Source organism: Scyliorhinus torazame, chromosome 21 (genome assembly GCF_047496885.1).
Source record: "Scyliorhinus torazame isolate Kashiwa2021f chromosome 21, sScyTor2.1, whole genome shotgun sequence".
In the NCBI taxonomy this organism is placed as follows: Eukaryota; Metazoa; Chordata; class Chondrichthyes; order Carcharhiniformes; family Scyliorhinidae; genus Scyliorhinus; species Scyliorhinus torazame.
Window position 1 is genome coordinate 9,610,522 of NC_092727.1, and position 16,194 is coordinate 9,626,715.

Genomic DNA, 16,194 nt, shown 5'->3' on the forward strand with positions numbered 1-16,194 from the left:
CAATATGGCCAGAGCACATATTTACAAGTTTCTATTTATAGTTTGGTTTGGGCTTCAGCTTGCCCTCAGAGCAATCCCCTGCAGCTTTGTCCTTTATCCCTCTCGTTCGCTTTGCGTGCGTTCACCGCCCCCCCCCCCATTCCTCCCACCTCGTTCCCCCTTTCCTTTTCCTCTTTGTCCCGTGGTTCGTTCATGTCTCTCCCCTTACTCTACTGGTTGCTGGCTACGAACAGGTCTTCGAACAAGTTGGTGAACAGCTTCCACGTCCTGTGGAAGCCTTCTTCTGACCCCAAGTGACAAATTTGACTTTCTCCAGCCTGAGAAATTCCGCCAGATTGGACAACCAGTCTGCCGCATTGGGTGGTGCTGCCGATCACGAGGCAAGCAGAATTCTCCAGTGGGAATTCAGGGAGGCAAAGGCTACGGCGTTGACCTCCTTCCCCATGAAGCGTTCTGGCTGATCTGAAATCCCGAAGACCGCCACCTTTAGGCATGGCTCCACTCTCACTCCCACAACCCTAGACATTGCCTCAAAGAAAGTTGTCCTGTACCCGACAAGTCTGGGCAAGCCCAAAACATGTAGGTGTGGTTGGCTGGACCTCGCTGGCGTCGTCCACATCTGGAAAGAAATCACTCATTCGCGTTTTGGTTAGGTGCGCTCTGTGCACCACCTTTCACTGCGTTAGGCTCAGCCCTGCGCACATGGAGGTGAAGTTCACCCTGTGAAGAGCTTCAATCCAGAGTCCACCCTCTATCTCTATACCTAGTTCCTCCTTCCATTTTTTCCTTGTCTTATTCAGGGGGAGCATACCTCTTCCGCAATACAAGTCCGCAGTTTCCTTTCCCTCGGTCGCTCGAGTCTAGCAGTTCCTCTAATGAGCTGGTAGCTGGGGGTATGTCGTTGCTTCCTTGTGGAGAAAACTTTTGACCTGAATTAATCTTAGGTAATTTATTCTTGGCAACCGGAGCTTCTCCATGAGTTTCCCCAGGGTCGCTATTCTATCATTTTGTGCATGTCCCTAACCATTAGAGTTCCTTCGTCCTGTCTCCACCTTTTGAAGGTGGTGTCCATTATTGCAGGACTGAAGCTGTGGTTGTTGCAGATGGGGGCCATAGTGGACGTTTTGGTTAGGCTGAAGTGTTGCCTCATTTGGTACCATGTCCGGAGCATGGCTACCACCACTGGGGTCTCCCTTGCAGGTTCACAGGGAAGATCTCGCTCTTAGGGGCAGCACGGCAGCATTGTGGATAGCACAATTGCTTCATAGCTCCAGGTTCGATTCCCGGCTTGGGTCACTGTCTGTGCGGAGTCTGCACATCCTCCCCGTGTGTGCGTGGGTTTCCTCCGGGTGCTCCGGTTTCCTCCCACAGTCCAAAGATGTGCGGGTTAGGTGGATTGGCCATGATAAATTGCCCATAGTGTCCAAAAATTGCCCTTAGTGTTGGGTGGGGTTACTGGGTTATCGGGATAGGGTGGAGGTGTTGACCTTGGGTAGGGTGCTCTTTCCAAGAGCCGGTGCAGACTCGATGGGCCGAATGGCCTCCTTCTGCACTGTAAATTCTATTTTATCTTGAATAATTGGCCGGAGGGGGGGATGGGAGATCGGCTGTGGCTAGGGCTCGGAGGGACGTCTCCTCCATCTTCACCTACTCTGCTCCAGGTTCCTTCACCCATCCCCGTACTCTTTCTACAGTGGCCGCACAGTGGCAAAATAGTAGGTTCAGGAGGGCCAGGCCTCCCACATTTTCTTTCCTTTGTGGGACTTTCTATTGATCCTCGGGTTCTCTTCTCTCTCCCCCAAAACCACCACCACCACCACACACAGACACACACAAACAGCATGATTAGTTTGTTGACTGTGTTAAAAAGGCCTTGAGGATGTAGACCGGGCGGGATCTAAACAGAAAGAGGCATCTGGGCTGTATGCTCATTTTGATTGTCCTTATTCTCCCTGCTAGGGAGAGTGGGAGAGGATCCCACCTCTACAGGTCCTTTTTGAGTTCCCCCACCAGATTTGTCAGTTTCCATTTGTGGATCCGTGTCCAGCCCGTGGGATATTTGGATCCTCTGGTAGCTGAATTTGGTCTGGACTTGCTTTAACAGCAGGCCCCTCCCCAGCTCTGTCCCTCCCCCTTGCAGGTTCACAGGGAAGATCTCGCTCTTGCTCAGGTTACGCTTGTAGCCTGGCTTGTAGCCTGAGAAGGCTCCCAACTCCTTTTGGAGTTTCGTTATCCCTTCCTTGCTGGTCCGGGGTTTTGAGATGTAGAGGAGCAGGTCATCTGCGTAGAGTGAAACTCTATGCTCTTTGTCCCCCCTTTGGATACCTCTCCACCCCTTTTCCGCTCTGAGATGATCACCAGTGGCGCGATTGCCAGGACAAACAGCAGCGGGTATAGTGGCATCCCTGCCTCGTGCCTCTGACCAGCCAGAAGTATCTAGATCTGGTGGTGTTTATCCATACGCTCGGGGGCAGACGGAAAACCCCCATGGTGTGCCAATTAGCCACTCCCTGCACTGACATTTGATTTGATAAGTTGTTGCTTCCTGAAGTATAATATATTACCCAATGGCCACACCCCCCCCTGCAAAGTAAGCACCAACAAGGCCAAGTACAAAGGGTAAAGTCTACCAAAACAGTGTAATATCGTGGGCCAGTGCGACTGAGGGATTGTATTTAACAATACTTGCTGAACAGGAAAGTTTGGGCAAAAAGGAATTACTTTCTTGCAATAATACTAGAACGGTTCAACATGAGACAGCTTAAAGTGTTAAAACGTAAGTCAATGCTTTACTATCGTAAGTTCGAATATGGCTGGCTTCAGTTTAGAAATCAAGATTTATTGGTTACATCTTAGTCCTGCTATTAAAACAGTTTAGCATTTGTTTGGAGACAAAACAAAAGTAATGTTTTTGTATATGTTAGCATATTTCTTTTAACTTGTAAAAAAATGCCAAACTGATGTTGCAGTAGCACATTGATGGCAATGTGCAGACATGCTTATTTTAGAGATGAGGTATTGCTGTTCATTTGTTATTCAATGCAGCTTCACAGTGTGAAAACGTGATTTCTTTAACATCATGAGGAGGTCTTAACTTCCTTCCACCGGGGAAATGGGACAGTATTGAAGTTAAAATGGAGGTTGTGCACTCACTACCCCATTTCCGAATTCCCCCATCAATTTAATCCAGGGGTTTCTGTTGGATAGCCCAGGCGCCTGCATGCTTCAGGTGGGAGATCCTGTCATCTGTGCAAATTGAACTCCTATGATCTATGTGGAACCCAGTGCCATTTTAATTGGCAATTGCCGTCTGCACCATCAGTGATGCACTCAGTAAAACCTGCTGGTGCAGCAGGAGAGATCTGAAAGCTAAGTGCTAAAATTATATTTTTTGGGCCAGGAGAAAACAGATGTTTGCCTGGCTGCAGAAAAATAATGAAACTGCTGATATCTTGGACTCCCTTCCTACCAAAATCGCTACACGTCTGGATCTGGTGTTGGTCAAAAATATTAATTTTTACCAGAGGTATTTTCAAATACTAAGTGTATTTAGAAAAATGGTTACATAAAGAATAGGAACAGAGGACAACTCTGTTAAATCCATGAGCTTAGTGTTTGGTGAAGTTGATCCAAAGGTGTTTGGCATAATTTGGCTAATTGCTGATTAACATTCATTGTAAACTTTGGATACCTGTGTACCAAGTGTGACAATTTTTAATTTAACCAACACAAAGTACCAGGAGGAATAGGAAAAGTCTATTTATAACCAGAAGATGTTTTTACTAATCCCTGCCATGCCTACTTCACCTGAATACATCACATTCATTCATGTCTGCATTTTGGCTGCAGGTCTGGACCCAACCCCACAATCTCTATTTCCTATTTTCTTCTGTTGCCCTTTTGTGTCCTCTCTTCCATCTTACATAGTCATGCCGCCTCCCCTGTTGGACAATTTGATTTTACCCCTCTTCCTACCTCATCCCAACTCCCCTGTTTCTCTACTCCCCAGCCACTGTTTCAGGTTGGAATGAGCCCAAAGGTACTCTGTTCCTTCCTTGGTATTCTGCAGAGTGCCGAAACGAGCAACTTGACCTTGCAAGCAACAACTCCCACTGTCTTGCTTCTACCCTCTTCCCAATCATCCCACCCAGCCTGCTCACTGGGCGCTAACCTTGCCAAATTTCTTCCCATTCAGACCACCCTACTCATCATTATTCCCTTGCAGAAGAATATAACAAGGGTAAGTTATTCCGAGTGAAAAACTGTGCAGGCAGAATTGTAATTGTCTTTATTCCCCATAGCCAAAATTCAAAACCCATTTTAACAAATAATTCAGTTATAGAATTGTCTTTATTCCCCTCAGCCAAAATTCAAAACCCATTTTAACAAATAATTCAGTTATAGAATATGAATTTATCTTTTGACATGTATTTCTAATGTTTATGGCACCCAGAACTGTGAATGGTTGAATAACCTGTGCTTGCTGTTTCCTCCATTCACGTGACCAAATGTGAGGGGCCTTGAATACTATTTTATAACAGGTACACCAACGTTCTGTGTACTCACGGAATCTATTTCTGAACTTTGCTTTTAAAGTTTTGAAGCACCTGTTTCCAGTTAAAATGAAGGAACCAATATACCACAGCAGGAAAACGGGACTAGAATGTTTAGCACCACTGTTCATGACTGTGGAGGAAACCCCTGAACCCATTCCAGTGAAAGTCAAAGGGGAAATCCCTAAATGGTTGCGAGGAAATCTGCTGAGAAATGGGCCTGGAAAATTTGAGTTTGGAAATGACAAGTAAGTGTATACTTCTGTACATGTGAAAAAGTGGTAACAAACACAGTTTATGCCAGCATGAGGGAATCTTGTGAAGTGTGCCATTAGTTCGACTTTTCCCTCAACTTTCATCTTAAAATTATTTGTGCCACAACTTTAAGGAATTGCAAGCTGATAATGGGGTGGTGAGGGTAACGGGATATCTTGGATCTCTGTGAACAATGACCAGAACATGATAGAATTTTTCATCAACATGGAGAGTGACGTCGTTGATTCTGAGACTCGGCTCCTGAATCTTAATCATAGAATCATAGAATTTAGAGTGAAGTGATAAAGTGAAAGTGAAAATCGCTTATTGTCACAAGTAGGCTTCAAATGAAGTTACTGTGAAAAGCCCCTAGTGGACACATTCCGGCGCCTGTTCGGGGAGGCTGGTACGGGAATTGAACCGTGCTGCTGGCCTGCCTTGGTCTGCTTTAAAAGCCAGCGATTTAGCCCTGTGCTAAACCAGTGCAGAAGGAGGCCATTCAGCCCATCGAGTCTGCACCGGCCCTTCGAAAGAGCACCCTACCCAAGACCACACCTCCACCCTTCACGCACCAAAACATGCGTGAAGAAAAAAGATTGGTGAAGACAAATATCTTACAGGCAGAAACAGGAGAATTTATAATGGGGGATGAAGAAATGGCTGAGCAACTAAATGCATACTTTGGTTATGTTTTCACAAATGAGGGCACAAATAAGATACCAGAAATGTTAAGGAATATAAGGTTTCGTGCGAGTGACGAACTGAGAGAGATCAATATTAGTGGAGAAATGGTGTTGGGGAAATTGATGGGATTGAAGGCTGATAAATCCCCAGGGCCGATAATCTACATCCCAGAGTATAGAATCATAGAATCATAGAATCATAGAATTTACAGTGCAGAAGGAGGCCATTCGGCCCATCGAGTCTGCACCGGCTCTTGGAAAGAGCACCCTACCCAAGGCCAACACCGCCACCCCATCCCCATAACCCAGCAACCCCACCCAACACTAAGGGCAATTTTGGACACGAAGGGCAATTTATCATGGCCAATCCACCTAACCTGCACATCTTTGGACTGTGGGAGGAAACCGGAGCACCCGGAGGAAACCCACGCACACACGGGGAGGATGTGCAGACTCCGCACAGACAGTGACCCAAGCTGGAATCGAACCTGGGACCCTGGAGCTGTGAAGCAATTGTGCTATCCACAAGGCTACCGTGCTGCCCACATACTTCAGGAAGTGGCTCGAGAAATAGTGGATGCATTGGTGGTCATCATCCAAGATTCTAGAGACTCTGGAACAGTCCCTACAGATTGGAGGGTAGCAAATGTAACCACACTCTTTAAAGAGGGGGGTAGAGAGAAAACATGGAAATATAAAACTGTCAGCCTGACATCGGTAGCGAGGAACCTTCTAGAATCCATTATCAAAGAGTTTAGATCAAAGCACTGAGAAATCAGTGGCAGGATCAGACGGACTCAGCATGGATTTATGAAGGGGAAATCATGCTTGACAAATCTACTGGAATTCTTCGAGTATGTATCTTGTAGAGTTGACGAGGGGGAGCCAGTGGATTTGGACTTTCAGAAGGTTTTTGACAAAGTCCCACATCAGAGATAAGCGTGTAAAATTAAAGCACATGGGATTAGTGGTAGTGTATTGAGATGGATAGAAAACTGGTTGGCAGACAGAAAACAAAGAGAGTCGGAATTAAAGGGTCTTTTTCCAAATGGTAGCAGTGACTAGTGGGGTCCCGCAGGGATCGGTGCTGGGACTCCAGCCATTCACAATATATATTAATGATTTTGATGAGGGAATGAAATGTAATGGGTGGGATTCTCCGACCCCCCCAGCCGGGTCGGAGAATCGCCGGGGCGTGATTCCCGCCCCGCCGCTTCGACGCTGGCTGCCGAATTCTCTGGCGCCGGTTTTTTGGCGGGGGCGGGGATCGCGCCGCGCCGGTCGGGGGCCGTTGGCAGCGGCCCCCTGGCGATTCTCCTGTCCCTGATGGGCCGAGCAGCCGCCTGTTTTCAGCCAGTCCCACCGGCGTGGATTAGACCAGGTCAGTACCGGCGGGAGCTGGCTTTGAGGGCGGCCTGCAGAGTCCTCGGGAGGCGCGGGGGGATCCGGCCCCGGCCGAGGGGGGGGGGGGGGGGGTTCCATGGTGGCCTGGCCCGTAATCGGGGCCCACCGATCTGCGGGCAGGCCTGTGCCGTGGGGGCACTTTTTCCCTCTGCGCCGGCCTCTCTAAAGCTCCGCCAAGGCCAAGGCGGAGGAGAAACCCCCTGAACATGTGCAGGAAACACGGCAGCGGTTCTGCGCATGCGCCAGAACACGCTGGCGCCGGCCAGTGGAGGCCCTTCGGTGCTGGTTGGCACGGCGCCAACCACCAGCGCCGGCCTAGCCCCTGGAGGTGCTGAGGAGTCTGCACCTTCCAGGCGGCCCGACGCCGGAGTGGTTCACGCCACTCCTTGGCACTGGTACGGCCCACCCGCCGGATCCCGGAGAATCCCGGCCAATATCTCCAAATAAATAGTTGGCACATAGTTGGGTGGGAGGGTGAGCTGTGAGGAGGATGCAGAGATCCTTCAGTGTGATTTGAATAAGTTGAGTGAATGGGCAAATGAGTGACACATGCAGTATAATTTGCACAATTGTGACGTTATCCATTTTCCCGTAAAAACGGGAAGAGAGACTATTATCTGAATGGCCATAAATTAGGAGAGGGGAATGTGCAACAAAACCTGGGTGACCTCATACACCAGCCACTGAAGGTAGACATGCAGGTGCAGCAGGTGCAAGAAGGCAAATGGTATGTTGGCCTTCATAGCAAGAGGATTCGAGCAGGGATGTCTTGCTGCAATTATACAGCACCTTGGCGAGGCCACACCTGGAATATTGTGTGCAGTTTTGGTCTCCTTATCTAAGGAAGGATGTTTTTGCTCTAGATTGGATCGGATTGGATTGGATTTGTTTATTATCATGTGTGTCGAGGTACAGTGAAAGATATTTTTCTGCGAGCAGCTCAACAGATCATTAAGTACATGGGAAGAAAAAGGAATAAAAGAAAACACATAATAGGGCAACACAAGGTATACAATGTAACTACATAAGCACCAGCATCAGATGAAGCATACAGGGTGTAGTGTTAATGAGATCAGTCCATAAGAGGGTCATTTAGGAGTCTGGTAACAGCGGGGAAGAAGCTGTTTTTGAGTCTGTTTGTGCGTGTTCTCAGACTTCTGTATCTCCTGCCCGTTGGAAGAGTGAGTAAGCAGGTGGGTGGGGTCATTGGTTATGCTGCCCGCTTTCCCCAGGCAGCAGGAGGTGTAGATGGAGTCAATGGTTTGTGCGATGGACTGGGCTGTGTTCACGACTTTCTGAAGTTTCTTGTGGTCCTGGGCCGAGCAGTTGCCATACCAGGCTGTGATGCAGCCAGATAGGATGCTTTCTGTGGTGCATCTGTAAAAGTTGGTAAGGGCGAATGTGGACATGCAAAATTTCCTTAGTTTCCTGAGGAAGTATAGGCGCTGTTGTGATTTCTTGGTGGCAGTATCAACGTGGCTGGACCAGGACAGATATTTGGAGATGTGCACCCCTAGGAATTTGAAACTGCTAACCATCTCCACCTCGGCCCCGTTGATGCTGACAGGGGTGTGTACAGTACTTTGCTTCCTGAAGTCAATGCCTAGCTCTTTAGTTTTGCTGGCATTGAGGGAGAGATTGTTGTCGCTGCACCACTCCACTAGGTTCTCTATCTCCCACCTGTATTCTGACTCGTCGTTATTCGAGATCCGGCCCACTATGGTCGTATCGTCAGCAAACCTGGAGATGGAGTTGGAACCAAATTTTGCCACGCAGTCGTGTGTGTATAGGGAGTATAGTAAGGTGCTAAGTACGCAGCCTTGCGGGGCCCTGGTGTTGAGGACTATTGTGGAGGAGGTGTTGTTGTTCGTTCTTACTGATTGTGGTCTGTTGGTCAGAAAATCGAGGATCCAGTTGCAGAGTGGGGAGCCAAGTCCTAGGTTTTGGAGCTCTGATATGAGCTTGGCTGGGATTATGGTGTTGAAGGCGGAGCTGTAGTCAATAAATAGGAGTCTGATGTAGGAGTCCTTGTTGTCGAGATGCTCTCGGGATGAGTGTAGGGCCAGGGAAATGGCATCTGCTGTGGACCGGTTGCGACGGTATGCGAATTGCAATGGATCAAGGCATTCTGGGAGTATGGAGGTGATGCGCTTCATGATCAACCTCTCGAAGAGAGAGTGCAGCGAAGGTTCACCAGACTGATTCCTGGGATGACGGACTAGATAGGCTAGATGCAAGAAGGATGTTCCCGATGGTGGGGGTGTCCAGAACCAGGGGCCACAGCCTGAGGATACGGGGTAGACCACTTAGGACAGATGAGAAGAAATGTCTTCACCCAGAGAGTTGTGAGCCTGTGGAATTCATTACCACAGAAAGTAATTAAGGCCAAAATATTGTACGTCTTCAAGAAGCAGTTAGATATAGCACCTGGAATGAAGGGGATCAGAGGATATGGGGGGTAGGCGGGATTAGGCTATTGAGTTAGATGATCATAATGAATGGCGGAGCAGGCTCAAAGGACCGTTTGACCTCCTCCTGCTCATATTTTCTATGTTTCTAATGAGACAACAGTCTATCCCCTTTTATAACTCCTTTAATATAATTGTGAGATTTAAGGAAATTAAATTAATTTATTTCAAATTCCATGTCAAAGGAGATATAAAGGGAGAGAAAGAAGATTGGATTGAGAAAGATTAAGAAGAAACAGAAAGGAAAATATGATTTTGCTTGACAAATAATCTCTAAGAATTGTTTCGGGCCACAGAAGTAAGACTCCATAGTTTTGATTGTTCCTTTTGTAGGCCAGTGAGATTGATTGGCATTCGAGGAACATAAACCTTGTCATTAAAAGGATCTTTCATACCATTTGCAGTTTTCCATGAAAACACTGGGCTATGTGTCCCGCCGGCAAGGATTGTAGGCGGTTGACTGGGCAGCCCCGATGCCTCTGCAATTTTACGGATGAATGGGCGAGACCAACCCTGGTGCCCCACCTCCGCCCTCACCCCAATTGATGCCTTAAGTAAAAGCTGGATAAAAGCAAATTACTGCGGATGCTGGAATCTGAAACCAAAAAGAAAATGCTGGAAAATCTCAGCGGGTCTGGCAGCATCTGTAGGGAGAGAAAAGAGCTAACGTTTCGAGTCCAGGTGACCCTTTGTCAAAGCTTTGATGCCTTAAGTTACCTATCAAAGACAGCCCTTTAAGGGCCATTTCAGGCCCACCTCAATTTTCACATCGGTAGGAAGAATTTAGGGGTAGTGGGTGAGCCCAAAGAACTCAAGCCTCAGGAAGGAAAAGGGCATTCCCATTAACAGCCTCCTTACAACATCGGGCATCTCAGACCCAAAAGTCTAGCGATGTGGATGCTTCCCCTGAAGTTCATTTGAAGTTATTCACAGTATATTTTGCCCATTAAAGAAGGAACATAGGAAATAGCAGCAGGAGTAGACGTTTTGACCCCTTGAACCTGCTCTGCCATCCAATATATATATTATCCACACACACGCATGCCAAATGAACAAACTGCATAATATGTCTATAATCCGTATTTAATAAACTTCAGGTCTTTTCTCTCTTTAGATACAACCACTGGTTTGATGGCATGGCCTTAATGCATCAGTTCAAAATTGAAGATGGTAATGTAACCTATATGAGCAAGTTTCTACGCAGTGAGACATATCAGACCAACTATGCAAACAACCGTATCATGGTCTCTGAATTTGGGACTCTTGCGATGCCGGATCCTTGCAAAAACATTTTTCAACGATTTGCTAGCAAATTTGAAATACTAAGTATGTTCCAAGTATTCATCAATGTAATTGTGCTTCATGGGAAGATCAAAACTGGTGTTCCAATTAAAGGTAATGTTTTGTTTTAGAAGCCACTGATAATGGCAGCGTGAACTTTGCACGGTACAAAGGAGATTACTATGCGACCACGGAAACTAATTTCATCCATAAAGTGAACCCCAATACACTTGACACAGAAGAAAAGGTAAGCATTACTTTATCGCTTCACTAGAATAAACTGCATTTTGTGAAGGCTAGTTCCATTTTTCTGCTTGAAGTAAAAGCTGACATTGAAAACGTTAGTACTTTTACCTTGTATGTCAAGTTGCTCTCAGGATAGTCAGTACATTTATGTTGAGTGCAGAAACTTAGGAAACATAGTACAGTTTAGGAAATGTGTGTGATCTTCCAGTCAAAAGTGCCGAGGACGGTTGCTTAAAACAGACATTAGGCCTCTTGAATATGCTACCCAAGGGCCTAATGCCTGCTTTGGAACCATAGTGCAAATTCGGCTAAAGCTTCTAACGCTGGCAAAACCACATTATCACATTTACATCACAGTCTTGCGGCGGAATTCTCCATTCCTGAGACTAAGAGCGGGATTCTCCGCGAACCGGCGGGGCGGGCAACTCCGGCGGAAAGGAGCGGCGTGAACCACTCCAGCGTCGGGCCACCGTGAAGGTGCGGAATCCTCCGCACCTTCAGGGGCTAGGCCGCCGCCGCCGTGGTTTGCGCCGCGCCGGCCGACGCGGAAGGGGCTTGGCGCCATACCAACTGGCGCCGAAGGGACTCCGCCGGCCGGCGTGAGTTGGCGCATGCGCGGGAGTGCCAGCGTGTGCTGGCATCACCCCAGCGCATGCGGGGGGGGGGGATCATCTCTGTGTCGGCCATCGCGGACTGTTACAGCGGCCGACGCGGAGGAATAGAGTGCCCCACGGCACAGGCCCGCCCACGGATTGGTGGGCTCCGATCATGGGCAAGGCCACCGTGGGGGCACCTCCCAGGGCCAGATCCCCCCCCCCCGCGCCCCCCTGAGGTCCCCGCCAACTCCCCGGCCCCACAGAAGTCGGCAGCCGGCGGGGGCGGTCTTCACGCCGTCCCCCCCCCAGTGATTCTCCGACCCGGCGGGGTGTCGGAGAATCCCGCCCTAAGTATTGTCGCCTGAGCAGGATTTTTGAACTTCGATGACAGCAAAACTGGCGCCGCCCCTGGACCGATTCAACGACGGTTAAGGGGCTCGCACCGGCACCACGCGGAACACAATCGATTCCAATGAGAAATAGTGCGGGATTCGGCAGGTCCAGGATTGACAGGCAGGAGGCTGACAAGCCCCAGCCACATATACACACTGCACTCCCCACACTCACCATCCCAGCCAACAAGATGGCAGCGAGGAGAACAGTCCCCCTTTCACGCACTCCGAGATCGAGCCCCTGCTAGACGCTGTGGAGGAGAGCCAGCTGCCTCCATTCGCCGGGCATGGGCCAGCTGGCAGAGGTGATCAGCGCCGTGAGCAACGCTGTCCGGACTGGCCAGCGGTGCCGCAAGAAACTGCATGGCCTCCTCATGGTGGCCAGGGTGAGGAGACGAGCACTGTTTCCCTAGCACCAATCCCCGTAACCACCGCACCTGCACCCCCCCAGGAGAAGGCTGCCCATAACCGCCGGGAGCAGGAGAAGACTGGAAGCGGACCGCCGGACCTGCGGCCTTCCACAGCAGCAGAGCAGGTGGCCCTGGACGTGGTTGGTGGGGCCCAAAGAAAGGGCAGTTGTCAGGGTAGAGAGTCGGCATCGGGTGAGGAAGTGAGACCCCGCTGAATTGCAGTTCCCTGTGACATGTGTGTTACCCCCCCCCCCCACACCGTCACCACCACCACCACCCCATACTCCACCCACCCCCAAAGCACCCTCTCACATACACCACCCTCACATACACCCCAACACCACCTCACACCAACCTCAGACCCACCCCCAAAGCACCCTCACATACACCCCCAACATCACCCCCACACCACCCTTAAACCCACACCACTCACCTCAGTAGGGCAATTTAACAAAGAGGTTCCTGGGGCACACTCTGGTACGCACCATACACATGCCCTGGTACAGCAGGTGGAGGTAGGAAATCCCGAGGAGGCGGACGGTCGGAGGGCGGACCGACCGGGGGACCAGATGGGTTTTGGGCTTCTGGAACGGAGGGTCCCATCGATTCCAGAGATGCAGTTGGAGAGCCAGGGTCTACTTGGGGGATGTCGGCGAGCATCCAGCACCTACGGATTCAGTTGGAAGAGTCCAACCATGTGCTGGAGTAGGAGGTGGTGTCGGCCATGCATGCCACCCAGGCCAACACCGCACAGGTGGCATCCATGGTGGAGGCATTGCGGGCGAGGTTTTCAGCCATGGATCAGCATGTTCAAGGCCTGGGGCACTTTTTGCAGGTGGTGTCCAAGGCCCTGGATAGTACTGTGCTCTCACAGGCAGCTATGTGTTAGAGCCACCTGGACATTGCAGCTGTGCTCCTGAGTGTGGCCTAGTCACAGCAGGCCATAGGTAAGAGCGTCAGTGGCATTGCCCAGGCACTGGCCGGCTTGGTGCAGACACAGAGGGAGGTGGCCCAGTCCCAGAGGGAGATGGCGCAGTCATTGGCTGATGTGGCACAGACCCAGAAGGTGGTGGCACAGTCAATGGGTGATGTAGTGCATTCCCAGATGGAGGTGGTCCACTCCCTGTGCTCCATGGCCGTGTGCAGGCAGACCCTGGTCGAGACAGCAGCGGACCTCCAGGTGGCGCGGGGTCTCGGGAGGGACCTCTGCTCATACCCCATGCCATGGATTAGCCCGGGGGCCATCGGGCATCCCAAGGGAGAAGGAAGTGATGGGCCCCTCAGGGGAGGTGCCAGAACACCGCAGTATCTCGGACTCCCCCTTCTGTCCCAGGCGCATCACATGGGCAACGGGCGATCAGAGCGTCCCGTGCACGCTGGCCCTGGCGCACACGTTGTGCGGCCTCCCGGACCCATGTTCTGCCCATCCTCCCCCTCCCCCACATTCTCCGCATCGGATGAGGACTGGCTTTCATCCTGGTCCTTTAGCAAGTTGCCCCCTCTGCTGCGTGATATTGTGGAGGATGCAGCAGGCCACCACGATGTGGGTGACCCTCCCAGCACTGGAGGGTCCCTCCAGTGCAGTCCAGGCATCTAAACCGCATCTTCAGGATGCCAAAGAACCGCTCGAGCACGCCCCTGGTCGCTGTGTGGGCTTCGTTGAAACTGGTCTCAACGCCGGTATTCTTTTCCCCCGGCCTTGGCAGAGGCCCCTTCCCTCGCAGCCAGCCTGGCCAGTGTCAGGACCGGCAGCGCACAGCCGCGCCTCCCCGTGTCCTGCCTTCTCTCTCTCCCTCATCAGCCACGGCACCTGCTTCTCGATTTTTAAAAGCCCAAATGAACTTTGCCGTTGGGAATTCCTCCCAGTGGAGAATGGCGGAGGCCCCAGAGAATACCGGGTCGGGCCGCTAACGATATACAAACAGCGTTTACTATACGTGCGGAGTGGAACGCATTGACGCCGCTGTCGAGGTACCCGAGAATTGTGATTTGGCGTGAATCCGGCACCCGCCACGATTTCAGCATCAAAACAGATTTTCTGCCCAATCAAGTTTCAGGATTCCGGTGTACGGTGCTTTATCGGAAGAGCGTGCTATTCATTGTGGACAGTTTGGGATATTTAATCCACAATTTCAAGCTAATTTGCTTCTCCTAATTTTCTTACCTCTTCTCTCAGTCCTCTAACAACTATAAACTTTGAAGAATTTTTACAATTGTATTTTGCTACTGCATACTTTTTTTCTTGTGTGTTTTCCTAGCCTCTCACAGTATTCTTTTAACCTGCTTCTACATTTACTTTGCATTCTTTCCAGTGAACCCTTTCACCCGGCATTATTTGTAAAGGTAACTGTTCCGCTTCCTTTCACCTCTAATCTATTAAAAAAAATAATTAGTCTCATACTTGTTCAGTCTGAACTTGCCCTACATTAATTTAAAGGCGTTTCTTTTTATCTTCAACTATAATGTTGACCAAGAGCATTCTGTAATTCAAGGATTTTATTTCTCCCTAATCTCTTTAAATTTACTTAGTGACTACCTATGATGGGCCCTGGCTGCAGATAAATAATGTGCATTTGTTGCAACTTGAGGTAGAAAGTATGGGTATATAGAGGAACATTGTATTCTATTGTTTTAATTAATTAACTTTAATATGTGTCTAATATTGTTCAGCCAGAGCATGTAGTCTGTTCCTTTATTAGCATTGTAGATCCATTCACAACTACATGACAAGGAACCAAATGTTTTGACAATTTTAAAAGTAACCTTTATCTGTTTAATTTACGATTATGTTGCTAGGTAGATTGGACCAAATTTGTAGCAGTGAATGGAACAACAGCCCATCCACATTATGACCCTGATGGGACAACCTACAATATGGGCAATTCGTATGGAAAGAATGGTAACTTTGCCCGAAAGTAATATACACTGATATTGCATCTCCACAAACATTGGACAGGAGATTCCTGGGAGCTGCTCCCATTCCAACTTTGTAACTTTGTCAGGAACCCATTTACGTGTGAGAAGGAGTACTGTGCACTGTTTACCAGTGTGTTCATCACTTGTGTTGGTATTGTAATGGAATCTGCATTTGCAATCCATGTTTCTCCTTCCCGTGGAAGCACGTTTAGCCCCTACCCCAATGCTTTTGAGAGACAAACAACACACAGACTTAATAAGTTCTATAATTGAAATACTTACACATTGTGCAAGATGTTGTATTCTTCATCTGTAGGCGAATTGCCTCAGCATAGGTCCTGTGCAGCCAAATGCGAGTCAAATGTAAGACTGTTGGGACAGGCATAGATTGCCCGTTTGTAGCAATCGTTTTAAAATTGAATCTCATCATTTTGAAATTTTGCTTGCAGTTGACTTTACCCCCACTGGGGAAACTCAGTAGCACCAGTGCAATATAAATGCACCTTGCAGTTTTGAGTTCTGTATCATGAAGTGTGACAAGAATTGGGCTATTGTGTCTGCAGTTATTCCCATACGTTAAACTAAACTGAAGTATTACATCTAAAATCTATTACCAAGCAATTTGAGTGATCTATTTCTGCATAGTTGCCTTCACAATGCACCATTCATAACATTTACACACCATATCATGTGTTCATTCTCTAATGCATATCGCTTAATTCAATAATTTGCTGTGGAATTGGAAGCATTAAAAGCACAGAAAACAGATACTCTTTTTTGTGAGTTTTTCAGTTAGCAGTGTTCCTTTTCAAAATATCCACGATTCTAATTTTAAACTGTTCACTATTTTTCGTGCTTAAAAGTACTCGTAACATTTTAATCAATGGAAAGGCGTGGCATTTCCATGCTAATTTCACTGAGATTAGTCAATATCACAATTTTAGAAATGACATGACGTGCCACCCTGTAACTCAAATTTAGAGTTATTAT

At 48.7% G+C, this 16,194-nt stretch overlaps 1 protein-coding gene across 2 annotated transcripts in view; it reads left to right on the plus strand.

The window, feature by feature from the left end:
• bco2a (beta-carotene oxygenase 2a) overlaps nucleotides 1-16,194 on the plus strand; it is a 47,394-nt gene that overhangs the window by 11,085 nt on the left and 20,115 nt on the right. Inside the window, exons 1-5 of one of the 2 annotated variants that reach the window (XM_072486479.1) lie at nucleotides 2,615-2,776; nucleotides 4,597-4,801; nucleotides 10,478-10,689; nucleotides 10,776-10,891; nucleotides 15,085-15,187. In XM_072486479.1, the coding sequence (XP_072342580.1) occupies nucleotides 2,752-2,776; nucleotides 4,597-4,801; nucleotides 10,478-10,689; nucleotides 10,776-10,891; nucleotides 15,085-15,187 (661 nt within the window). In that variant the 5' untranslated portion in view covers nucleotides 2,615-2,751. Of the gene's footprint in view, nucleotides 1-2,614; nucleotides 2,777-4,596; nucleotides 4,802-10,477; nucleotides 10,690-10,775; nucleotides 10,892-15,084; nucleotides 15,188-16,194 lie in introns of those variants that run through there. The other variant, XM_072486478.1, reaches the window with a different exon arrangement.